The 26,259-nt window shown below is 38.3% G+C and overlaps 3 protein-coding genes across 3 annotated transcripts; all 3 read right to left on the bottom strand.

Annotated features, from left to right (window-relative positions):
- Positions 1–1,735: 1,735 nt before the first annotated feature.
- Positions 1,736–2,876, bottom strand: LOC119797523 (P2Y purinoceptor 1-like). The gene has a single exon (XM_038306629.1). The coding sequence runs from the start codon at positions 2,774–2,776 to the stop codon at positions 1,787–1,789; it is 990 nt and encodes a 329-aa protein (XP_038162557.1). The 5' UTR covers positions 2,777–2,876; the 3' UTR covers positions 1,736–1,786.
- Positions 2,877–10,815: 7,939 nt separating this feature from the next.
- LOC119797526 (P2Y purinoceptor 1-like) lies at positions 10,816–12,108 on the bottom strand. Its single transcript, XM_038306633.1, has one exon. The coding sequence runs from the start codon at positions 12,024–12,026 to the stop codon at positions 10,989–10,991; it is 1,038 nt and encodes a 345-aa protein (XP_038162561.1). The 5' UTR covers positions 12,027–12,108; the 3' UTR covers positions 10,816–10,988.
- Positions 12,109–21,916: 9,808 nt separating this feature from the next.
- si:dkey-78k11.9 (P2Y purinoceptor 1) lies at positions 21,917–23,489 on the bottom strand. The gene has a single exon (XM_038306630.1). The coding sequence runs from the start codon at positions 23,436–23,438 to the stop codon at positions 22,464–22,466; it is 975 nt and encodes a 324-aa protein (XP_038162558.1). The 5' UTR covers positions 23,439–23,489; the 3' UTR covers positions 21,917–22,463.
- Between the last annotated feature and the right edge of the window lie 2,770 nt (positions 23,490–26,259).

Below are 26,259 nucleotides of genomic sequence, written 5' to 3'. Positions count from 1 at the left end.
AGATTTATTAATTACGTCATTTATTTCATAACGGAGTATTATTTTGTGACACTTTACTTTGTAAAGCTACTTTACATATTCAGTGATTTTTATTTTTAAACTCAAACTCTATTTTTCAGCTCCTTTTATTTCATGCTCTTACATTTAAATGAGGTTTTTTTTTGATGGGCGGCGCTGGAAAGAATTCAACGACTCCGTAGTGACGCAGGGGCTAGCCTGCAAAATATTAAACAGGAGGAGAATATTTGTTTGCACATGCTCAAATGAGGTGATATGGATCGGGTGACAGGACCAATCAGAGCACACCAAGATGGAATGTTTTGATCTGATTGGTCATCATGACCGGAGTACTTCAGTTCACAAAATTTCTTATTTGAATATAAGAACATGAAACAAAAGGAGCTTAAGATAAAAAAAAAAAAGAGTTAAAGTAAAATTCACTGAATGCAAAAAGTAGCTTTACAAAATAAAAGTGTTATGAACTAATACTCCATTATGGAATAAATGAATAGATTAATGAAATGACTAAATCTTTGAAAAAATAAAATATCTTAAAATATGAGAAAATCAATTAAGATTAACATTTTAATAATGGAATATTTATTGACAATTTATTAACAATTTATTAACAGTTGTATTTATTTATATTTCAAATGAAACAGTTCTCCATATGCTTCTCTCTGCATTTTTTATTAATAAAACAAGTTGACAGTAATTTTGATGTTTTTTTCCGATTTCATGCTAATTATTCTTAATTTAGATCAAATTTATTTTTCATATTACCAGTTTTTTATTTATTTATTAATATTTTTTCAGATTGTATTTTATGAGTTGCTTCCCACTAGAGAGAGGAGTAAAGAGTAATTTCTAATGTCTGCATGGACATTAGAAATAACATCTTTATTTGTCTAGATCAGGGTCGGGTCTTCAACGTTTTCCAGGCCAAGGACCCCCAAACTAATGACGAGATGGAGCGGGGACCCCCTAATTATATATATTGTAGGAAATTGTGTTTTATCAAACTGGTCCTATAGTCACTATTACAGATGGAGAAATGTAACTAAAGTAATTTCTCCCTGGGATTATTAAAGTATTTCTGATTCTGATTCCTGGTTGATGGGACAGGTGTTGTGAATGAAACGGTGCCCAGCATGAAAGAGCTCCTGTGTGTCTCTGAATGTGTGCATTGATGACTGAAAGACATCTTCTGCCTCCATTTATCTGTTTACTACAGTGTGTTGAATTCATGTTATTGTTTATTTAAGAAGAAAGATATTTCAATTAGTGGAACAAATTACAGCGGGGGATGTAAAAAACTAAAGGTCTAATCATCCAAAACTTTCGCGACCCCAATGCAATACCTTCATGGACCCCCTAGGGGTCACTGACCCCCTGCTGAAGACTTCCGGGCTAGAGCGTTTGTAAAAGGCTGAAGGGGAGATAATTTGAACTGTAAAATGTACTTTCAAAAGAACGCAAAACTGTAAAACTATCAAAAATATTGAAAAAATAAAATATCAAATCTGTGAAAAAAAAAGAAAATATAACATTTTAAAAATAAAATACAACAAGAAGAACTAAGAGAAAAAGGGAAAACAGCAAACATGTTAAATATTCTTATATGATTTTAATTAATATGGAATTAATGTTACAATGAAGCTGGAAAAGAAATAAGTTAATTTGTCATTTATTACTTACATTCTTTGGATCTAGCAATATAACCGCATACAAAGAAAAGAAAACAGAAATACTTTACAAAATATCAATGTTGGTGTCATTGTCAGTGTTAAAAGTCCTCTTTCTCTGTCTGTGATACTGGCACACAGCGACACCTTGCTGGAGACAAGCACCTGAACATCTGTTGACCCCGCTGCAGAAGCTGCATAACTTCATTTGCATACAGGTAAACCAGCGGGTTGAGAGCGCTGTTCAGGCTCACAAGACCACGAGTCGCCTGACGGACTTTGAAGACTCCCTCCTCCCAGCTACTGCATTTCTTCTGCCAATTTAGAAGTCTTAAGTAGAGGTTTAGGTTCTTGAATATATGGTAGGGAACATAACAGATCAGGAACAGAAGAATCAAAACAGCCAACAGCTTCAAGCTTCGTCGTTTCACATTCTTGTCAATTGTTTTTGAGCTGCAGACGACATAGGTGACATGTCCATAGCTCCAAACAGTGATGAGGAAAGGGATGCAGAATCCAAAGAACGTCCATATGATGGTGTAATCCAGGTAACCCTTCATATAATCATTAGTGGTGGTGTCAAAACATTGATCGCTCCTATACCTTTTGGGGAAGAACATGTCGGGAAGGCTTTGAACACTCACCAGAATCCAAACAATGGCTGAGATACCCATGGAATGATTCACCGTTAATCTCCCCTTTGTTTTCATGGGATGGACGATTGCCAGGTACCTGTAGACACTAATACAAGTGAGGAATCCAATGCTGCAATATAAATTCAGGTTGAAACAGAATCTTGTCAGTTTGCAGAGAGTTTCTCCAAAGATCCATTCGCTCCCTTTAAGGTAGTAGACGATCAGAAGAGGAAGATTGAGCAGGTACAAAATGTCTGCAAGTCCGAGGTTTAAAAGAAAGATGTTAATATCCCCAAGTTTCTTCCAGTTATGCTGCAAAGACTTCAATCCCCATCCGTTAGCCATCAGTCCAACAATTAACACCAAAATGTAAAGAGTAGGCAGTAAGGTATTTTCATACAGGTCCCTATCAAACTCTTGGCAGTTGTCTTCAGTTGTATCCATTTTGCCTTCCATAGTTCAGCCCTCGTTGTGCTTGACTGCTGTTCACATGTATGTAAGAGAAAAATAGCCTCCAACTAAACTTCCTTCCTCAAGCCCTGCCTCTTCACAGGCAGATTTGTGGACAAAGTGAAACACCCTGTTCCGTGAAGCTGTCCTGATTGCAGTGCTTGTTCAAACAGGTTTTATCACTTTAAAAGTAAAAGAGAAATTGAAACTACCAAAGGATAACCACAATAAAACAAAGATTTAAATAATTAACAAACTGAACTCATTCTTGTACACATAAAAGCATCCTGTGTAAAAACAAACTTTGTTAAACAGTGATCAAGTTTCTCTTGACTCTTGCGTTAGAATTCCTGGGTAATAAAGCTGAGACGCCCTCTTCACTTCCCGTTATCAGGTCCCTGGAGGGTAATACAATTTACAGCAAGTAGTGGCAAGAATCACACATTCAGAAACCAGCAATTAGTGGAGATAAATGACAACATAGAAAGAAAAAAACAAAAACAAAACATTGAGTTAAAAGAAAAAGTTAATTCATGACCAACATTGAGTTAGGACATTTAATCTACAACTTGATTAAAAAACAGGTGACTTTAGAGATGAAGGAGCGCTTTATTTTGTTGTCGTTTTGTCATACGTGCATCATTTAGCAAGTCTTACCTTGGCTTGTTTTAAAGGAAAAGTCCGTTCATATTAAGAATTCAAACTTCTGAAAGTACTTTAAATATAATATTATTACATAGTGTTTAATTAATAATTTTAATTAAGAGTCATTTTCATGTGAATGTGCTTTACTGGAGGCATCCATGTTTGTCAAAGAACACTACTGCCACCAACTGGTTTGTGACGTCACAGTGCGGTATTGGCTGTTGATCAAGTCCCAGTGCTGTACCTGGTGTTTGTCACAACGCGCTATTATCCAAGTCATCTTGAAAACATTCTTCTTCCAAATATTGGCTACAAATTACGTGTTTTTTCTGGAATGGAATTGAACGATTCAGATTAGCTAGCCGAATGAATAGCAGGGGTAGAGCGTAGCCGTCTGTGGCCCGGGTTGCCTGTCACAACTCCAGTCCGGCGCATGGATGACGTCATACACACTCCGCTTTGTTTTTAAAAGATATAAATATGAAAAATATAACCACGGATGTCTTGGGGACAGTGATTCGCCTACATGTTATGAATGCTGGCGTACTATAAATGATAAATTATCAACAGTTTAGTTTCTGCCTTCCAGTCGTTGCCCATAGGAAGACGTTACTTGAATATAACCTAACGGAATATCTTCAGAACGGCTCCAAATGATACAAAACTTATATGGGTGAGTAGAACATGATGTAATAACGTAAAATCAAGGGCCCAATGTAAAAAAAAAAAACGGCCTTTCCCTTTAAGAGAGCTGCCAGACGGTGCCATGGAATTGGAACACAGGGAACCGCTTCTGAACAGGAACCGGTTTTCGATCCCCATCCCTATCTCCAAGTATGTAGGGGCAGTGATAGCCATGCCAATCCAGGGACTTACTGCAGTTCTCCTGTAAGGTGTCTTGGTCAAGGTCAATGACCGGCATACCTGACATGTAACAACCAGACCATGCACAGTTTGGGTTAATAGACTATATCAATTAGGCTATGTATACTTCCAAACTAAAAAAAAAAATTCCACCTTCCTTTTTTCATTTTTTTTTATTTACAACTTGATTACTGGGTGTAGATAATGATCCATCTGACCAGACTTTTCCTTTAAAACTATACTGTGTAAACTTTAGCCACTAGGGGGTGCCAAGTCTCTAACATTCCTGAAAGCTCTAAAACAGAAAAGTGTTTATTAGCTCTGGTCCTTAAGCAGAGATGGCCGTTGCCTACATTTTAAATGGATGTCTGCCAATAGGACTAGATCTCCGTTGTGTTCATTTTCAATCATCTCGTCGTCCATGCTACTATGCTAACGCCACCGCCACCGAGCTGCAATGATTTGCCGCCAATGAATACCGCCGAAACTGTCGATTCATCTTGTAGTGGTGCGTCAAATGCAACGTAGATTCCCATCCAATTAGATTGAATTTGGTATTGATGACGTAAAAAATAATAACGGTAACTCCATTGAAATGATTCAAAACTAAAGTAACGAGCCAATTTTTTAAAGTGTAAGGAGTAGAAGTATCGCCATAAAAATAAGTAGTAAAGTAAAGTAAAAATATCAGAAAAATCTACTTGAGTACAGTTACGAACTATTTGTACTTCGTTACTTCCTACCTCTGTCCTTAAGTACCACTGCTCTGCATGTTTTAGATTTATCCTTGTTGCCACAGTTATGACTTACATAAATAAATGATTAACAGGCTTCTGCAGCACTTAAAGGTTATGCAATTATTTGAATTAGATGTGTTGCTTTAGAAAGACATCTAAAATGTGCAGTGGTACGAGCAGGTTTGAGAACTAATGAGGCCCGTTGCATGAACTCCCAGTCTATTAAATTAGTTTCGTTTCAGTTTATTTCTATAGTGTCAATTCACAACACATGTCATCTCAAGGCACTTGCAACAAATCAGTCCGATTATGCAGTAAGTAAAACCACCTGATTGCATTGATTAATTGACAAGACAGCAATTCCTTACACCAAGCATGCTTGTGGCAACCGTGGAGAAGAAAAACTCCTTTTTAACAGGAAGAAGAAGCCTCCAGCAGAAACAGGCTCAGTGTGAGCGGCCATTTGCTGAGGCCGACTGGGGTTCAAGGAAACAGAAGCAGACATAGAAAAACAAGCAGAGATACAAAAGTCAGCCGTCAACCTGCTCCAGGAAACATACAGCCAGGCAGATGAGCTCAGAGCCAGCTCCCATGTCAGAGGATGAAGAGAGCACATCCAGTCAGAGAAACAGGACTACACTGAAAAACAGGCTGATCTCCAACATCTAGAAACAAGGTGTTGATGGCAGCAGCACAGCTGATATTTCTCTCCAGGATGGAGTCACAGCCAAACAGGAACAGACCAGATGAAGCTACTATGAGGAAAAAGCAGAACGTTAGAGATTGAACTAACAGATTCTGCAGAGTGGGAGAATAGAGACAGAATGATGAAAAGCGACCGCTATGGTGTTGTGGCCAAGAGACGTCAAGAGCGAGTCAAACGTGGATGTCACGGAGAGAATCTGGTCATTTAAAAAAATAAAACACAACTTAGAATTGGAAAATTAATCAGGAAATAATGACAGTTATTCGTTCGTTTTGTGTGGACCGGTTCTAAATGACAGATGGACCGGCACTGGCCTGGGGGCCCGGTATCACTGATCTTTGTCACTCATCATGGTCAATAGAAGTGTCTGAGTTGGATAGGGAATCAAACAGTCAGATCATTGCAAAGAATTTAACTATTAAGGTTTTATCTTAATGGCTAAAAAAAACCATTTAAAAAGTAGATTTTTGTCTTAAAGTTTTGAAGTTGTGAAATGGACCCTGCTGTTTTGGGCCACGGCATGGACATTTTTGGGCACTCTATGGTGTCACATTTATTTTAAAACCCCTGTTAGCAAAATAAACATCCTCACATGTATGTTAAACTACTTCTGCGCATGGTCATCTACCACCGCACAACAAATTCACACGTGTGAGAAACTGCCGCTTGGAGAGGAGAAATTTGTTCTCTGGGCACGCCAACTCAACGCGCACTTGGGATCATGCTCGGGATCTCATCGAGCGCACGATTTTCTATCCAGCAGTCACGATTGACGAAGGCTGCGCTCTCGAAAGCGTCTCTGGCTTTTGCACTTCTCCTTTCCCAAAGAAAAATGTGTTTTGACAGGTTGAGTAGAGACAAACCTCTTTTGCAGGCTTCCTGATTTTCTCTTTAAGTTGATAAAGGCAAACTGTGTCTACATCTTGAAGCTTTCTCCCTCTGGTTTGCTTTCCTGAAAAGAGAACACTCTAGATAAACTCTTTAAATAACATTTCATAATGGTTGTGGTTCTGCTGGAGGTTTCTTCCTGTTAAAGGGAGTTTTTCCTCTCCACTGTCACTACAAGCATGCTTAGTTTAAAGGGATTGCCCTGGTGTCAATGAGTTGATGCAATCAACTGGTTTTCTTAGATAGAAAACTTTGAATCAGTTTGACTGGATGATCTGTTGAACTGTAAAGTCCCTTGAGATGACATGTGTTGTGAATTGGCACTATAGAATTAAACTGAAGTGAATTGAATAGAGTTTATGTATTATATAACCATTAGACATAACAGATTTTGATAGAAATTATCTTACTCGGATCAGGGAAGTTGCTTAGAGTTACAGAAGGCAGCTGCTTACCAACCAGGCTCACTGCTCGAGAGGTGGCCCCGATAAACAGTTAAAGGAGAATTCCGGTTTTTAACACTTTTAGCCCATTTTCTGTAGTGTCCAGGATGAAATCGAATGATCGACACCAAAATTTTGACAATTGGTCCTGTCTCTGCTTTTTGGCTCATGCAGAATCCCCCCCTGGCTGCTTTAGAATGGCTTCCATTGTGCATGTCCGATAATGTCCTTAAACGACCTTAAACGTTCTTTTTTTAAAATATGCTACTCACCGGGTCGTCAGCGCTGTTCAATGACGTTCCAAAAAAAGTTTCGTAAAGAAAAAACGTTCCTGTAGTGTTTTATTTAGCATTTTGTAAATCCCATTGAGTTCTGTTGGAATAGTCAATATTCCCCTGCCACCGGAAACGGAAATGGGGCCTGTTTACACAGTTGTAGTCTTTTCGCTTCACTCTGTGTACTCCGACGTCGAGGTGCTAACGTCTCTGTTAAACACTTTAAAAAACTCTCAAAATGGAATACGAAAGGTGGATTCTTGATTCTCGACGTCGGAGTACACAGAGTTCCCCATTCAAAATTCCCCATTTCCCCATTGTCTGTTAATAGGTTCCAGTATACTGTATGCTGACAATACTGTTCTTTTTTGTGGACATCAGTTTCTGATCTGCCTGTAAAGAGATAAAACCGAATAAATAAGTATCAAACTCAGCTAAAACTAAATGCATCATATTTAATAAAGGATGTGTACAACAGATACCAGTGATCTTCGCCTGCCACTAGATGAAGCAATAGTAAAGCAAGTCTCAAAGGTTGGGCTGTTGGACATTAGTTTGGATCAGACATCGTCTTTCATGTTGCATGTGTACAGGTGCTGGTCATAAAATTAGAATATCATGAAAAAGTAGATTGATTTCAGTAATTCCATTTAAAAAGTGAAACTTGTATATTATATTCATACATTACATACAAACTCATATATTTCAGATGTTTATTTTGTTTAATTTTGATGATTACAAATGACAACAAATGAAAATCTCAAATTCATCATATCAGAAAATTAGAATATTGTGAAAAGGTTCAAACTTGATGGCCCCTGGTGCCACACTCTAATCAGCTAATTAACTCAAACCACCTGCAAAAGCCTTTAAATGGTCTTTCAGTCTAGTTCTATAGGCTACACAATCATGGGGAAGACTGCTGACTTGACAGTTGTCCAAAAGACGACCATCGACACCTTGCACAAGGAGGGCAAGACACAAAAGGTCATCGCTAAAGAGGCTGGCTGTTCACAGAGCTCAGTGTCCAAGCACATTAATAGAGAGGCGAAGGGAAGGAAAAGATGTGGTCGAAAAAAGTGTACAAGCAAGAGAGATAACCGCACCCTGGAGAGGATTGTGAAACAAAACCCATTCAAAAATGTGGGGGAGATTCACAAAGAGTGGACTGCAGCTGGAGTGAGTGCTTCAAGAACCACCACACACAGACGTATGAAAGACATGGGTTTCTGCTGTCGCATTCCTTGTGTCAAGCCACTCTTGAACCACAGACAGCGTCAGAAGCGTCTTGCCTGGGCTAAAGAGAAACAGGACTGGACTGCTGGTGAGTGGTCCAAAGTCATGTTCTCTGATGAAAGTAAATTTTGCATTTCCTTTGGAAATCAAGGTCCCAGAGTCTGGAGGAAAAGAAGAGAGGCACTTCATCCACGTTGCTTGAAGTCCAGTGTAAAGTTTCCACAGTCAGTGATGGTTTGGGGTGCCATGTCATCTGCTGGTGTTGGTCCATTGTGTTTTCTGAGGTCCAGGGTCAACGCAGCCACATACCAGGAAGTTTTAGAGCACTTCATGCTTCCTGCAGCTGACCAACTTTTTGGAGATGCAGATTTCATTTTCCAACAGGACTTGGCACCTGCACACAGTACCTGGTTGAAGGACCATGGTATCCCTGTTCTTAATTGGCCAGCAAACTCTCCTGACCTTAACCCCATAGAAAATCTATGGGGTATTGTGAAGAAGAAGATGCAATACACCAGACCCAACAATTCAGAAGAGCTAAAAGCCACTATTAGAGCAACCTGGGCTATCATAACACCTGAGCAGTGCCACAGACTGATCGACTCCATGCCACGCCGCATTGCTGCAGTAATACAGGCCAAAGGAGGCCCAACTAAATACTGAGTGCTGTACATGCTCATACTTTTCATGTTCATACTTTTCAGTTGGCCAACATTTCTATAAATCCTTTGTTTTTATTGGTCTTCAGTAATATTCTAATTTTCTGATATGATGAATTTGAGATTTTCATTTGTTGTCATTTGTAATCATCAAAATTAAACAAAATAAACATCTGAAATATATGAGTTTGTATGTAATGTATGAATATAATATACAAGTTTCACTTTTTAAATGGAATTACTGAAATCAATCTACTTTTTCATGATATTCTAATTTTATGACCAGCACCTGTATGTTTTGCATGATGCATAGAAGTATGGCTATGACAAGGAGAAACTGCTCTGCTTATTATCTGACTCCTGTCATGTTTAGAGCATTTAATGCAGTCCTGCTGTGTGTCTCAAAGCAGAAACATTTATGGAAACTTAACCCCTTGAAGCCTGAATTGATGTACAGATAAAAAGACATTTTGTGTGTATTTTCCCTTCAATGAGATGCCAAATTAAAACAGTTAATGTTACTAAATAAATAGAAATGAAGGTAAATAATATATTGTAACAGCAGTTGTAACTACATAATAACATAAACTGCGACTAGCACTGGGGTGATGCAAAAACGCTATGGCGACTGTTTGCCTACACTGCAAAAATGTTCTGAAAATGAGTAAAAATGTCTTAAAATAAGTGTATTTACCCTTAATATGACTATAAAAATATGATCTTCCAATGGAATGAGCATTTTTACCCTTAAAAGATAATTAGATGTTCACTTGAAATAAGAGACTGCAGTTGTTTTTTTCTTATTACTTTAAATGTACGTTGTCTTGTTCCAATGGCAAATTGTCTCACTTACCAGCTCAATTGAAGAAAAAATGCTCCTATTTAAAGAAAAATTGACTTACCTAGATTTAAATTTTTTTGTAGTGTCATACACACTGCAAAATGATCTAGAAATAAGTAAACATTTCTTAAATTAAGTGTATTTACCCTTAATTTGAGCAGGTAAATGAGACAGTTTGCCAATGGAATGAATATTTTTTTCTCTAAAAATAGGATAATTTGATAAAATGCTCTAGAATTAAGACAAGGCAATTGTGTTTTCTTATTTTAAATGTAAATTATATTGTTCCATTGGCAAAATGTCTCTTTTATCTCCTCAATTCAACAACAAATGCACTTATTTTAAGAAAAAAATACTTCTGTAGATTTAGATTTTTTCCAGTGCAAGCGGTTTGTTGCTTATTAGCAACAACAGGCATCAAAGGGTTAAGAGCATTTGGATCAGAGCTGCTACAATTCTTTATTCTTTTGTATGGAATTAAATTGGCTCCAATTTTCTGATCAAAAAGTATCGTTAGAAATGTACAATAAATAGAAATGCATATTGTTTATGTTCAAAATAAAGCTGTATTTTTTGATATATGAAATAAAAAATAAATGATCCAAACTGCTATTTCATTTTCTTACAGTGTTTGATGATAATCTTTAGAGTGTGACAAGAAAGAAAGCTTCAAAGAAAACAGATTTCGAAAAAAAAAACAAAAAAAAAAACAGCATTTACAATTTCAAACGTATGCATGAGAATGAAAAAAAGGAAAACAAAATGTAAATCAACCAAGCAGTTGTGTTAAAAATAGACTCAGCATTCACATTATATAATCCTTATCTGTTATTCCACTGACAGTTAAACTGGTCCGACCTGTTTGCTTTCACTTTTCTAGCGTGTAGCAAACAGTGCTGTACAAAATTGTGACTCCAGACGCAGTCAGTCTGCCAAAGGACTCTTGAGCTCTTGTCCATCCTGTGGTTCGGGCACAGAGCCGGATTTTGACCTAGAAAAACGACTGAACGCACGTCGACTTCTCTGCAGCAGCTCCTTGAACTGAGCGCCCATGTCCTCGTTTACATGGAGGTAAACCAGCGGGTTGAGAGCGCTGTTCAGGCTCACCAGCCCACGGCCTGCCTGGTGCGCGATAAAGACTCCAGAATTCCACGAGCTGCATATTTTCTTTCTTTGCAAAACCCTGGAATACATGTTGAGGTTCTTGAATACGTGGTGTGGTGCGTAACAAATTGAGAAGAAAAGAATCATAAGAATCAGCAACTTGAGGCTCCGTTGTTTCGTGACCATTTTTATCGTATTTGAGTGGCAGACGACAAAAGTCACATGCCCGTAGCTGCCCACGATGATAACAATCGGGATGCAGAACCCGATGATTGTCCGGACGAGGTTGTACTGCAGGTATTTCTCAATATTTTCCCCATCGGTTGTATCAAAGCACTGTGTGGTGTTGTTCCCTGAATTTTTGGGAAATATTAAAACCCCCGGCAGACTCTGAGCGGTCACCGCAATCCACACCATGGCTGAGATGATCACAGAGTGAGTCCTAGTAACTTTCCCCAGCACTTTCAACGGGTAGATGATGGCCAGGTACCTGTAAACACTCAAACATGTGAGGAATCCGATGCTGCAGTATAAATTCAGGTCAAAGCAGAATCTTGTCACTTTGCAGACGGCTGCTCCAAAGATCCATTTACTCCCATTAAGGTAGTAGGTAATCAGCAAGGGAAGAGTTAGCAGATACAAAACATCTGCTAGTCCCAGATTAAAAACAAGGATGTTAATGCTTTTAAGTTTCTTCCAGTTCTGCAGCAAAGTCTTCAATCCCCAAACATTCAACAGAGCTCCGATAATAAACACCAACGTGTAGAGAATAGGAAGTACTGTGTGTTCAAATAAATCCTTATCTGGGTTAGAGCACTTTGCTCCAGTCATATTTCTTTCAGATAAAAGTCGATCCATTCCTCGTCCTCGGAGTCTCAAAATGAAAAACTTTGAACTCTAACTTAGCTGCAGGCACATTCATTTGCAACACCCTTTCCCGGGAAAAAAAGCTCCGTCCTTAAAGGTGTTCCTCCGAGCAGGTTTTATAGCTTTGACAGTGACAGAGAAGATATGTTTATCTTTCAAATTATAATTATTCATGAATTACTCGGAATTCAAGGCACACGCATAACAAACACGCATGCAGCAGTTTTAGTTCAAATACATGCGTGCAAACTACTCTCCACCTGCATTTTGAGCATTTCTTGAGAACTGAAAAGAAAAAAGCAATATATAAATGCTGCTTGCAGTTGCAAGAGCAGATGTGTCAAAAGTAATAATGTTTATTACTCCAGTAGAAGTAAAATCGTGCTGCTTAAAAACCCTTTTGTAGAAGTTAGTTGATCAACTTTAGCTTTTTATTCCAGTAAAAGGGTAAAAGTATCGTTTTAAAACTACTTAAAGGATAAAAGTAAAATGAATAAAAGAAAAAATATTAAGGGAAGAACCTTTAATGAACTACCCTATTAAAATAGCTTATTATTTATTTATTTTTTTTTACAATTCTGGATGATAACTTCCTTAGACTTCATTTTCTTAGTTTTAAAACTAATGGATACAGTGTCAAATTTAATTTAGCATAATCTTAAAGAAAAACCTATTTATTTTTATATGTGGCGAACAACTAGTTGGTCCAGGTGAAAAAAAAAATAAATTTTATGTTTGTTTTTTTTTTGTTTAAATACCAGCAGGCAATTAAGAAAATTAGCTTCAATGAAACACAACTAACAAGTTTATTTTTAAAATGTAAACAGAAGAAAGTAGAGATAATTTCCCCAAAAAGTGAGGGGTAGAAGTAAAAAAATGTCTAAAAATAATTACTCCAGTAAAGTATGGGTAGCCAAACTTTCTACTTAAGGAATAGTACACCCAAAACATGATTAGCCTTCATTTTCTACTCACCTCCATGCTGAACAACACTCTGGAGTACTTTTTTGATATCTCAAATGCATCTGGAGATCTGGGAGGCTTCTTGCTGTCTGCTGACATTCAAATAATGGAGGTCCATGGCGCCCGAGGCAGAAAGGTCCATAAAAGTCCACAAAAAACGTGTCAATATTCCTCCATACTGCTCGTCCAATGTATTCCAAGTGTCCTGAGTGGGTAGCGTCCATAATTTACTCGAAACGAAGTCATTTAGAAGGTTTTTAGAGCATAAACAGTAGTGTATAGGATTTCCTAATAGCGCCCCCATGCGCGCTCACGATTCTACGGAAGCCGGCAGACCAAACCAGATGAAAGTGCGCATTCAGCGTCTGCTCTGCCGATAATGCAAGCGTAGAAGAAGAAATGTGCTGTTTACCTGTGCAAAGAAAGAAACAACGAAAGAAAAATGTCTGAGGACTTCAGTGTTGAGGAAGAGCATGAGTTCTTTGCCGAGCTGAATGCGCTGGTTTGGTCTGCCGGCTTCCGTAGAATCGTGAGCGCGCATGGGGGCGCTATTAGGAAATACTATACACTACTGTTTATGCTCTAAAACGTTCTAAATGACTTTGTTTCGAGTAAATTATGGACGCTACCCACTCAGGACACTTGGAATACATTGGACGAGCAGTATGGAGGAATATTGACACGTTTTTTGTGGACTTTTATGGACCTTTCTGCCTCGGGCGCCATAGACCTCCATTATTTGAATGTCAGCAGACAGCAAGAAGCCTCCCAGATCTCCAGATGCATTTGAGATATCAAAAAAGTACTCCAGAGTGTTGTTCAGCATGGGGGTGAGTAGAAAATGAAAGCTAATCATGTTTTGGGTGTACTATTCCTTTAATCTCTGTTCTCCTCAAGAGTTAAGAATTGGTTAAGATACATCATTTTGCAGTTTCTAACTTAGTTAAATAACATGCTGATGTAATTTTGTACATCTCTGATTTGCTGCCATTTTCCAATAACCACTGTAAAAATGTCCATAGCTGTATATTGCTTATCTATTCTCCAGGTGTACCGTATTTATATTGTTAAAACACTTTACTGTACAGTATTTATCTGTTAACTCTTCACTATTATGTTATTCTTATACATTTTTTTAATGTCCACATTTGTGTGAAAATTTTTTCTATAATCTTTTTGCTTCTGTAAACACCAGAATTTCCTCATTGTGGAACATTAAAAGGATTTTCTATTCTATTCAATAACTTAGTTTAGAATGTAGAGATTGCCCAGGATAATCTGAGACATTTTAACTATAGGATTTATAAATGAATGTTTTAAGCCAAGACTTAAAAAGCAAACAGGGTTTCCCCCTAATTCAGACAAATTTAGTGAACAGAAAATATAAATTATACAGAATTGCCTTATGTATCAAATTTGATGCGAATAAATGATCTAATCTGACTTGTACTGAATTTTTCAGAAGGTTCAATGACATTCTAATTTTGAAAAACTATAATGTTCTGTCAATTATTTCATGGTACAAGCTTCAAAGGGTGAAAAAAAAAACAAAATGAACATTTTCCGAAGGGCTGTTCATATGAATAAAATAAAACAGGTACATAAAGTCAAAGAACATGGCTGACTGGAGGGAAAGGAAAACAAACAACTCAAGTTGTGCTGAAGGCCAAGAAAAATAAGTGAAGCTTTAAAAATGATTGAAAGGAAGGCATTGAATGTGTCTGCCAAACATGCAGCGCTAACCTGTTGGACAACATTGGTGCTGCAGCAGATGAAGCAGGTCTGAGAGACAATGGCTGGATTTAAATTCATGGGCTGCGTCTGCCAAGGACGCGGCCTACCTGGACTGCATTCCTCGAAGTCCGTGAAAATAAAGAGACATACAGAGGAAGAGTTTTGGCAGGTCCAGCCTTCAGCGGCTTTCACCACCTCTGTTGCTTAGCAACGATGAGTGTTGACGCACAATGCAGGAAAAGATGAACACTGAACTTTTTAAAACTGTCTTTTACATTTTTTCCCTTTTTTTATATAACGTAAACAAACTCATGAAAATAAGGTGTGGAATAAAAATGACAACCACCGGGAGAAACATCAAATAAAAACAAATATAATGATATAAAAGGGGTAGAAAGATATAAGTAAATCTAAAGGATGCATGTATAAAAAAAATATACATCTACAAAATCTTATATTCAACAACACAAAATAGCAAAATTTCAGAAAATAGCAATAAAAACCCTATCAGATTTAAAGTCCAGCAGATATTTTAGAATCTGTCCTTAAATTACACCTAAATCCATTTACACAGTAACAGATAAAAGCATTTTTCATAAATCAAACATTACCGCCACATATCTGACTCAATAACCATTAAAACAACTATTTTCATTAGTTTCAGACGGAACTATTCACATACTTGTATTATATTAAACTAAACTTTCAATATTCACCACTGTTCGGCGCCAAGTAACCTTTCCTCTGATCACAGAGAAACTGGCTTGCTTGGACTTACAATGAATCCTGGGATATTTAAGGTAAGATAGGATACAAGGGAAGCAGCTGTTCGAACGGTTGCAGTTCCGAATTCTCCCGAGTGGTGCCCCACTTTACACGAGTGAATGAAGTGAATGTGATTGGTCGTTTATCAAGGGGGCGGGATTGTTGTGGTGGAAGATTCGCAAGTGCATTGGTTGTGGCCGGTTTGTCAGAAACATCTTGCTAACCAGTTAGCAACTTAGTGCTAGTAGTTTCCCATTCGGACCAAGTAGCACTAAATTGGTGACTTAGAAACGACGCTGTCAAGGAACGCTATGGACAGCGGAAACATGCAAGAGGAGGAGAGTTTAGTGTCGGAGGTCGTGGATGAGTCTCCTCCGTCATCCATTTTTTATTTAGAGGAGGAAAGCGGGGACGAAGATGTTGTGGAAGAGGACGCCAGGGCGGCAGAAGCTTGGTTTGGTGTAGAAGGCTTCCAGCCGTACATGTTTGAGCCCTTGCCTCGCAAAGCTGCCAGTTCTGTTAGCTCTACGCCTGCTGAAGACACAGACGTCCATCCCCGTGAACACTGGGACGCAACTCAATGGGAAAGGAAACGATTCTGATTTCAACCGTTGCGTATATTAGCTGCGACATGAATCAAGATGCTATGACTGAAAATATTTGATTGACAGATGATAATTTTCAGACGTTGCAAAACCAGTTTTTAATGTCTGAAAATTACAGTTTTTCACTTTTCAACCAGATACAGACGTCTGTTATTTAAAAATGTTTTTTAACCTCTTAAAACACACCTTAAGTGGGGGTAATAAGAATGCGTAAAAAGCCACCAGTAAATTTTTTACCAGCAGGTGGAGCCATTGTGCGCCACTCCAAGCCGACACCAAAAGTTCCAAACCCCACAGCTCTGGAACTGTTATAGCTAGAGGTCTGAAATATTCTGCATTTGTGGTTGACATGATGTAGAACAAATATAATACAATAAAACCTGCCTTTTCTCAATAATGTCTTTATTACTGCTATTCAAAAAAGACCAACATTTCCGAGAATAAAAAAACAACAACTTTGAGTCATGTTTGAACTGATGCAGCTTGGTCTGTGTTTTAGTCACCCAATTTTTATTTATATATTAGGAAACTAGAGGGTGTTAGCGTTCAAATAATGTATTGCAGATGTAATTTGGGGTTACAGGTATGCAAACCTCTGTCTGTTTTACAAAATAATCCATTGTCTGTCATCTCCTCCACTCAGTCAGTTTGTAAAAATCAGGAACAGAAACAGTAACACCTGGGTCGGCTAGAGGAGACTGTGTTTTTCCTCTGCGTAAAAGTGCTTTTAGTCAAAGAGCCTTTGCAGTTACAGCCTCTCAGGAATGGAAATCTGTCCCTCAGAACATCAGAGAACTTACAACATTCACTATTTTCAAAAAGCATCTAAAAATTGGCTCATAACAGATCAGTCATGCCAGCATTAGTTGAATGTCTATCGATAACAAGCCATGCTGCCACTTGTGTATGTATATATGTGTATGTATGTATATGAATATATGTATGTATATATATTTATATGTACATAGTTTAAATGTTTTATTCTATTTTATGAACCTCTGTAGTCCAGCAAACACTTATTCTGTATTTCTAAATCAGTTTTGAGAAGTTATAGCTGTTTTTATTTATTTTTACATTTGTATTTTACATTGTAGCATGCCAGGGACAACAGATGAAAATTTGCCTTTTGGCTAATTCTGGTGCATTTGCAGGAATGCTTTTTAATTTACACTCTCCCTGTCAAATAAATAAATTAAATTAGATTTCCTAAGTTATTTTCTTTTCCATTTGGGTATGCAAAATAGAGGATTAGCCAAAATGAGGTGGATGTTAAGAGGTTAAAAAAACGCTTTTCTTGCTGTGGTAACAGTTAGCAGTATGTAGGTAAATCTTTGATGAGCAAAGTGCTTCATATTTAGATTGATAAACATGTCCACCTGCAGGTCAACTGCAAGAAGTACAATTATACAGAACACTTAAAAAAAACCTTTACAAAAATTTGAAATTTAGCTACACGTAGGTTTCTGTTATTATTTTGTTGTTCGCTATTCAAAGAATTATAAAAATATGAATACAGTTGACTTATATCCAAACTACCTTTTAATTTTTTATAATTGAGTAATGTCTACTTTAAACATTAAACATTGTAGAATATCTTGAAAATCCCTCAAATAGCAAAGTTGCTCAGCCAGTATTTGAGAAGCATGACTAAAGAGCCAGAAGCACAAAATAGAAAGCAAAGCGTAGATGTGACTGTCAGCGGCGGAGCTACATGGGGGGCCAGGGGTGGCGATGGCCACCCTTAGCCAATCATTGGCCACCCCTGTGGCCACCCCTACCATTTTTTCGCTTCTAATACAGATTGTGATAATGCAGATACAGCAGTGATATTCTCAAGTGGAATATTCAAAAAAAAAAAAAAATATGCACATCAATATACAAACATCAAAGATGATAAGTACTGGATTGATGCTCTTTTCAGAGTTAGATTTTGTGTTATATGGGGTAAAGAGTAATGCAAGTTCTCCAAAGGCACAGGCCCGCCTCCAAGGTGGATTGATTGTGAGTACATCAAGTGTTTCTCTTAGGAGTGTAAAAACTTCACTTGCCTTTTCTGTTGGGTCCACAGTGGCTGGTTTCTTCTGTCAGGTTGGGTGGAGGCTGTAAGGACCCAAATGCAGAAAGAAGTAGGAACAGGTGAGTTTTTGATGAATTAAAGAAAGTCCATGGGGAACAGAGGAAAAAAGTCCAAAATACAAAAATACTGAAAACCAAACAAAAACCAATAAACGTCAGGGAAAATACTCGAAGGAAGCAAGAGACTAGAAAGCTACGAAACAACATCAACAACACAAGAAACCAGCCCTAAGTGAAAGCTCTGCTGCTCTTTAAGCCCAGCACTCTGATGAGAAGATTATCTTCACCTGTGTAGGCTACCTACAAAGATCCTCTATGGTAGAGATGCATAACACACACAGGAACTCTTACAAGCAGTTTTATTTTAGAATTAGTCCTTTGTTTTCACCTTCAGCTGTTAATAACATGTAGGATGTTCTCTCTTTTTGTGAATAAACCTTTTAATCAGATCTAGCATCAACACTCTAATTTCGTGTTACCTCTGACTTCCTGACAACTTGCAAAGGTGACAAATCAAAATGTTTATTTCAATAAAGGAAGTAAGCAACAGAACTGATAAGTGAGAAATCTAAGAAAAGCTCCTGACAGACGGTAAATAAACAGACACAGGACATGAGCAATGCTGCTATGCAGCATCAGCTGCTGGTGAATAATATATGGTATGCAATACTGTCTCGCGGAAAATAAGTTTTCAAGTGGAAAGAAAACAACAGGGAGGAAGAAACAAGATAAAGAGAGGAAATCTAAAGGCAAGCAAGACATTTAGACTCAGAGCTAAACCAGCAACCCAAAATGATGCAAGAAAAGGAAGTCCTTACAGAGAAGCCTAAGCAATCGAGCGAATACTCAACTTTACATATGGGGCTACTCATAAATAACTTAAATAGTCCTCATAGCAGTAAATCTGCAGAGTAAGCTCACTTTTTTCATATTGATAAAAAAAGATTACGCAATAATTGCCGGTGAAGGTTCTCGGTCATCCAGGTCGAAGTCATTCCAAAAAAAAGAAAAGTGAAAACAATCCACTGGACTTTGTTTCCAAGTTTAAAGACGTTGAGTTCAAACTTGGTTTAAAGACGTTGAGTTAGAGGTTATATACTCTAGCCCAACAAAGCCTCACACGTTTTGTCGTGTAAAATTGAAGATAGATCAGTTAATCCTCAATGTGTATTCGTATTGTGTTTCACATTTAAGACGCACGCTTTTATTTTTCTTTCAGAGGGTTGGGGGTCCATAAGTGGGCCGGTGTAGATGGAAAAATGCCAGGGCCGAAAATCGTTCCCAGTCCGACTCTGTCGGCATCTGTGCGTGTCTCTCTGAGGTCACTGCTGGACTCGTGGAACTCTGGACCTGCCTTCACCCTCTGTGGATTCCTGGAACCCTGGATCTGTCTGTTCCTGTGGAGATCAGAACCCCTGAGCGGGCGGCAGACTCCTGAATTCCTTAGACTTTATTGCCATTTTGTTCACAAGAGTGTATACAAAAAGAGATTTCGTTCAGTGCAGCTCTCAAGACATTTCCATTGTTAAAGTGCAGCAGTGATAAAATGTAAACATAAGACTGGTAATATGATTACAGCTTCCACCCTTCAGTGCTTTTTTTTTTTTTAACCCCATCTTATACAATATTCAGCAGAGCTATTCCTGTCAGGCCTGTTTCCTCGGCCTGCGCCGCTGCTCCTTTGGCAGTCCATTGGCTGGAACTTGCCTTCATATGAGAGGATGGACTGAACTGTCAAATCTACGGAGCCCCTAAAGGGACATGGAGGGGGAAAGAAGAACTTTTGCGGGATCTCGCAAAACTATTGCGAGATGTCGCAATACTTTTGCGAGATCCCGTAATACTTTTGCGAGATCCCACAATTCTTTTGCAGGATCTCGCAATACCTTTGCTATTGCGAGATGTCGCAATACTTTTGCGAGAACCAGCAATAGTTTTGCGGGATCTCGCAAAACTATTGCGAGATAGTAATAGTTTTGCGAGATCCTGTAATACTTTTGCGAGATCCTGTAATACTTTTGCGAGATCCCGCAATACTTTTGCAGGATCTCGCAATACTTTTGCGAGATCCCGTAATACTTTTGCGAGATCCCCCAATACTTTTGCAGGATCTCGCAATACTTTTGCGAGAACCAGCAATAGTTTTGCGGGATCTCGCAAAACTATTGCGAGATCTCGCAATACTTTTGCGAGATCCTGTAATACTTTTGCAAGATCCCGCAATACTTTTGCGAGATCCTGTAATACTTTTGCAAGATCCCGCAATACTTTTGCGAGATCCCGCAATACTTTTGCAGGATCTCGCAATACTTTTGCGAGATCCTGTAATACTTTTGCAAGATCCCGCAATACTTTTGCGAGATCCCGCAATACTTTTGCAGGATCTCGCAATACTTTTGCGAGATCCCGCAATAGTTTTGCGAGATCCCGCAAAAGTATCGCGGGATCTTGCAAAAGTTTATTTTTTCCCTCCATGTCCCTTTAGGGGCTCCGTACAAACCTGAGTGCCAGAGATTAGCAATGTTCTTCCTTCCCGCTGCCGCAGGTCCATCAGATCCACAGCAGCCTGCATTTCTGTTCTGTTCTGTTTTATTATTGTTGTCATTAAACGTTTTAAAACATCCTACTGTCTGACTCGCCTGGATTCTGGATCCATCCTGGATTCTGGATCCATCCAGAATCCAGAAGCTAAATGCACATATTGACTGTCTGCTCTATAGACAGATAATATGTGACTTGCACTTTAAGATTTAACAAATCTTTGCTGTACCAAAATGAGACAATAAAGATTCAGATGAAAACCTGTTAGATACAAGAACAACAAAATAAGATTATGTAGAAATATTACACGAAATAAAATTAAATATCTATAAAATGTTTTATGTTCTTGGTTTCTCCATCAATAAAGCTTTTAAATAAGTGCTTAACATTTAATACTTGGAGCATGAGAAAAATAATTGGAAAGTTTAAATGTTTTGAAGCTCAAATGATCAGAATGTTGCTTCCTTATTTGCACTTAGTGTATATTATATTTTAATTGTAAACATATCTACTCTGCTTATTTTAATGGTGACTGCCTGATTACGTAATCAGGATTCAACTCTAGTGCAAACAAAATCCTAATAGTTTCTGCCCCGAAACACCAGACAACATTTAGACGTTTTTAGGCTTGATTTAGTGCAGAAATTAAAAAATTAGGCTGTTTTTGGTCAGTCTGATTTTATCCCACTTTAGACCAATAATTTTCAGACATTGCAAAACCATTTTTTTTAACGTCTGCATATTGCGGCTTTTCAACCTCAACCAGATACAGACGTCTGTTATTCAAAACTGTTTTTTAAAAATCCCCTTTTCTTTAGACTGTTGTGGGGGTTTAGTATTTGGTGTTAAAGTCATAGGGAAGCGGCTGTTCCAACCGTTGCATTTCCGAATTCTCCTGAGTGGTGCCCGACTTTACACGAGTGAATAAAGTGAATGTGATTGGTCGATTATCAAGAGGGCGGGATTGTTGTGGGGGAAGGTTCGCAAGCAAGTTTGGTTGTGGCCGGTTTGTCCGAAGCATCTTGCTATAACCCAAAAAATGTGATTGACAGATGACCGTTGACATATGATTGGCCGAATTTCGGTGTTTAGGCTGACGTATAACTAACTGGCCTGCAGAAGATGACGGGAAAAAAACCAACACAGATTTTAAAAAAAGATTTTATTTTAAATAAAAATTTTCTAAATTTTGGGACAATAAATAAGTACATTTATATACAAGTTTAAGCCGGAATTATTTGACATTTAAATATGATTTCCCTATGACTTTAAACACGGTGGGATACCATAGCAACATCTACCACCAGGCTTAGCCTCTTCTCTGGTGTGATCTTGATCTGACTGTTTTTAAATGTTTAATGTTTGTCGGAGGAAACCATCATAGTTACAACCAATCAGTCGGAAAAATCGGGACGATAAAGTGAGGCCAACCGCAGTGACGACCATGCATATATGCAGTATTATCTTTGCAAAATCAAACTTGAGCTTCCTGTTTAACATCTTCGACGTGCAACAGCATCTGGCGCTCTTTTAACACTTTTGCATCCTGTTTTGTGACACATGAGTAAGTTTTTCTCTAAAACAAGCAACAGCAGCAGCACCACCACAAATCACTCACACATAAATCATTCTGAAAGTAATTATTATTAGGTTGAAACATTGCAAGTGGGGTTTCCAGATGTGACAAATACATACGTTAAAACAGAGAGCTGGAACATTATGTTTGCACGAGTGTCAGAAAGAGTTATATATTTCTAAATGTGTTCGAGAGGAGGGTGTTGGAGGAAAGCTGGCTTGCAGCTGTGCGAGTTCGCCGGCACAGCTGCCTGAAATAAGCAGACATATCCTCGTTCACGTGGAGATAAATCAGGGGGTTGAGGGCACTGTTCAGGCAAATGAGACCACGGCATATCCGCTGAGCTACGTAGACGCTGTTAAACCATTTGTAGCATACATTATGTTTGGAAAGAACTCTTGACCAGAGGTTGAAGTTCTTGAGCACGTGATAGGGGATGTAGCAGATGGAGAAGAGAAGAATCAAGATGATTAACAGTGTTAGGCTTCTTTGTTTCAGGACTTTGTCGATGTTATCCTTGCAGCAGAGGAGAGCGATCACATGTCCATAACAGGCCACGGTGATGAGGGTCGGTATGCAGAACCCGATGACGGTCCAGCTGATGCTGTACTGCAGGTACTCTTCCACGTATTCAGTAGTGGTCGTATCGAAGCATTGAAAAGTCCCGTTTACGTCTTTTTTGGGGAAAAACATATCCGGAAGGCTTTGAACGCTCACAAAAACCCAAACAATGATAGAGATGATAACCGAGTGAGACACAGTCAATCTCCCCATCACTCTCATCGGATGGACGATGGCCAGGTATCTGTAGACGCTGATGCATGTGAGGAAGCCGATGCTACAGTATAAATTCAGGTTGAAGCAGAATCTTGTTACCTTGCAGAAGACTTCCCCGAATATCCACTTACTCCCTCTGAGGTAGTGCACGATCAGAAAGGGGAGAGTGAACAGATACAAGATATCTGCAATCCCGAGGTTGAGGACGAAAACATTGACATCCCCCAGTTTCTGCCAGTTGCGCCGCAAAGAGTTTAGTCCCCATCCGTTTGCAAACAGCCCGACGATAAACACTGAGATGAAGACAGGAGGGAGAAAAGTCTGTGGAAAGCTCTTGCTTATCTTCTCACAGTCTGTGGCATTCATTGTTTACAGTCAGCGCCTGGCCGTGTTCCACGTGGAGTGACTGTGCTGCTTCAGCTCTCATACGCTCAGAAATACTCTTTTCAAAGCACACCTACTTCCTGTTTTAAACACTCGTTCTAATCTAAGCCTGGAAATCATGACTGCCGTTTGATGTGATACTTAAATTAAGACCTCACTTTAGTGAGCCCAGTTTAATTCATATTATGTTTACTGTAAATTTCTAATTTACTAAAATGATTTCTTCATATATGCAATTCAAGAATTCAGTTGTTTTCAATTTTTATTTGATACAACATAAGGACTGTTCCCTGTCTGGAATGTTCTTCTTAACCTGTGGAATAACCTGTTTCATTATATTTGACACCCAATGCAATAGTTATAGATAAATAAATACCCATGAAAATACCCAGTGCAATATATATATATATATATATATATATGTATATATATATATATATATATATATATATATATATATAGGGGTGGAACAGTTCACAAAATCCTTGGTTCGGTGGTCGCAATTTTCGGTTCGGTATATGTTGATTGTTACACCGAAATCCCATAAAAATTAAGGACATTAATGAAAAAATCCCAAAAAATTAATGAATTGTAATTAATTTTAATGATCCGCGGAAACCCTGGTTCATTTCCACATGTTTTGCTGCTTTGAATTTAATCATCTGGTGCATGCTCTCTACGATCTCCAAGGAACTCAGAGCGGAGCGGACGGGAGCCACAGCGGAGGTCTGGAGCGCAGCGGGGCGGAGCGCTGACGGAGTATGAGGGATTTCGGGGTTAGCATGACATGTTGGTCGTGTTGCTGTTAGCATAAACAAAACGTGTTGCACAATGCTTGCACACTGTTTCACTTTTATCCACAGCTTTCTTTCCGCCGTCATCGTAGGTCACTCTAAATGCAAAGTGGTCCCATACAGCAGACCTATAAAGTGCTGCTGGCGCGTCTTCCAACTCCTGTTTTTTCCCACTCGCCATACCCACACAATTCTCCACAACAACTGATTTTTTTCTGCTACACCCGGCTACGCTGCTTCGCTTCTTCTTCTTCTTGCTTACTACTGGTGGTTGGCTTTGGTCGCAGATCCGCAGGGGTGGATATATATATATATATATATATATATATATATATATATATATATATATATATATATATATATATATATATATATATATATATATATATATATATACTAAACTAAACTAACTGAAATGACTAAAGTTAGCCGCCTCATTATTATGTAACTTATTGATGGACTAAACAAAATAAATCACATAGAAAGCAAACTTTCCTTTGGAGTCCTCTGTATAGTATTGATGAAATGTCTCACAGTTATATCTATTAACTAAAGCCTGCATAATTAATCTAATTTACTCATTGTAATAAGCCAACCAACAATCAACTAGCTTATTAATAAGTCATAAATATGCAGCCAAGCATAGCCTTATATTACATACATATATTTCGTTTTAATTAAATAAATAAATATGCCATTGATTGATTGTTTAAGTATGTATCTATGCATATTTGAGTAAATAGAGAAGAACTGGAAGGGTAGAGACGGCATGTAAGAGTGTTTTTATTTTATTAGACGTAGATCCAATCACCTGTCCGTTCACCGGTGACAGAAGGCCGTTTTCCCATCATGCACCGTGCATTGCAGCCTCCTCAGCTGCTTTTGATCAACGGCAGCGGCTGCCTCAGGTGGTTGAGCTCGTTCTTATCTCTTGAGGTTTCAGTTGCTGATTTGTTCCAAACATCAAAGGAAGTTGGTCAGATAAAGATCTGTTCAGATTATTACTAGGTATATAACAGAAAACCAAACCTAGAAGACAGCAAGCCAATCTTTTTAACTAACTAACTAACTAACTAACTAACTAACTAACTAACTAACTAACTAACTAACTAACTAACTAACTAACTAACTAACTAACTAACTAACTTGTCACGTTTTGGTTGTGGTTTGGAGGACCCAAATGCAGAGGCAGAGAGGCAGAGGTGAATACTTGTAGTTTTAATGATGAAAATGGTTAACAAAGGCAGTCCAAAAATCCAACAAAAAATGTAACAGACCAGAACCATGGAGACATCAAGGGAAAACACGTACAGGGAGCCAGGGAGAGACGAGGTGAGACGACAACAGTGATGACAGGACCAGCAACAACAAGGAACCAACAAAGAGTGAGAGCAGAGGGAGAGCATATATAGCTGACAGAGACAAAGGGAGGGCTAAAAAGCTGATAAGGAGCAGGAGGTGTGAGAGGAGACAACGAGGGAGCCAAGGGGAAAGGAACACACACAAGAGGGCAACAGAAAAACATGAGAACTAACATAAATCTAGAAATTACAACAAAATAGAGATTAAACCAATAAAACTAGAAAACAAGGAGCAAAGTAAAGCACAACATAACCAAAACCATGACATAACTAACTAACTAACTGACTAACTTTAGTTCAGTTTCATATTTGTAGGTGGTGGCCAATAATACAAATTGTTATGTGGTTAACTAATGGTAATTACAATGTTACATAGTTACATACAATTGTAACAATTACATGCAGGTTATTGTTTTGAAATCATCTACCTTAATCTTGGGGTAATTACCCCCCCAAAAAAGTACTTGGCACTATAGTACCAAGTACTATAGTGCGACTATATAAGGTTATTGATGTACTGTGAAAGAAAGCGTTACCTTGTATTCCTATCCATGGAATCCTTTGTTTGCAGTTCCAGGGTCCCCCCACCACTACCACTGAACTGCTACTAAAATGTTTTAATGTGTCACTAGGTTCATGAAAAAGGTC

This window comes from Cyprinodon tularosa, unplaced genomic scaffold (genome assembly GCF_016077235.1).
Source record: "Cyprinodon tularosa strain WSP-4 unplaced genomic scaffold, ASM1607723v1 ctg587, whole genome shotgun sequence".
In the NCBI taxonomy this organism is placed as follows: Eukaryota; Metazoa; Chordata; class Actinopteri; order Cyprinodontiformes; family Cyprinodontidae; genus Cyprinodon; species Cyprinodon tularosa.
The sequence above is the reverse complement of the archived record's forward strand: the minus strand, read 5'-3'. Positions and strand labels throughout refer to the sequence as shown.

What these genes read in the sequence shown, in the direction of transcription:
- LOC119797523 (XM_038306629.1), bottom strand. Translation starts at nt 2,776, where the DNA reads ATGGAAGGCAAAATGGATACAACTGAAGACAACTGCCAAGAGTTTGAT.
- si:dkey-78k11.9 (XM_038306630.1), bottom strand. Translation starts at nt 23,438, where the DNA reads ATGAATGCCACAGACTGTGAGAAGATAAGCAAGAGCTTTCCACAGACT.
- LOC119797526 (XM_038306633.1), bottom strand. Translation starts at nt 12,026, where the DNA reads ATGGATCGACTTTTATCTGAAAGAAATATGACTGGAGCAAAGTGCTCT.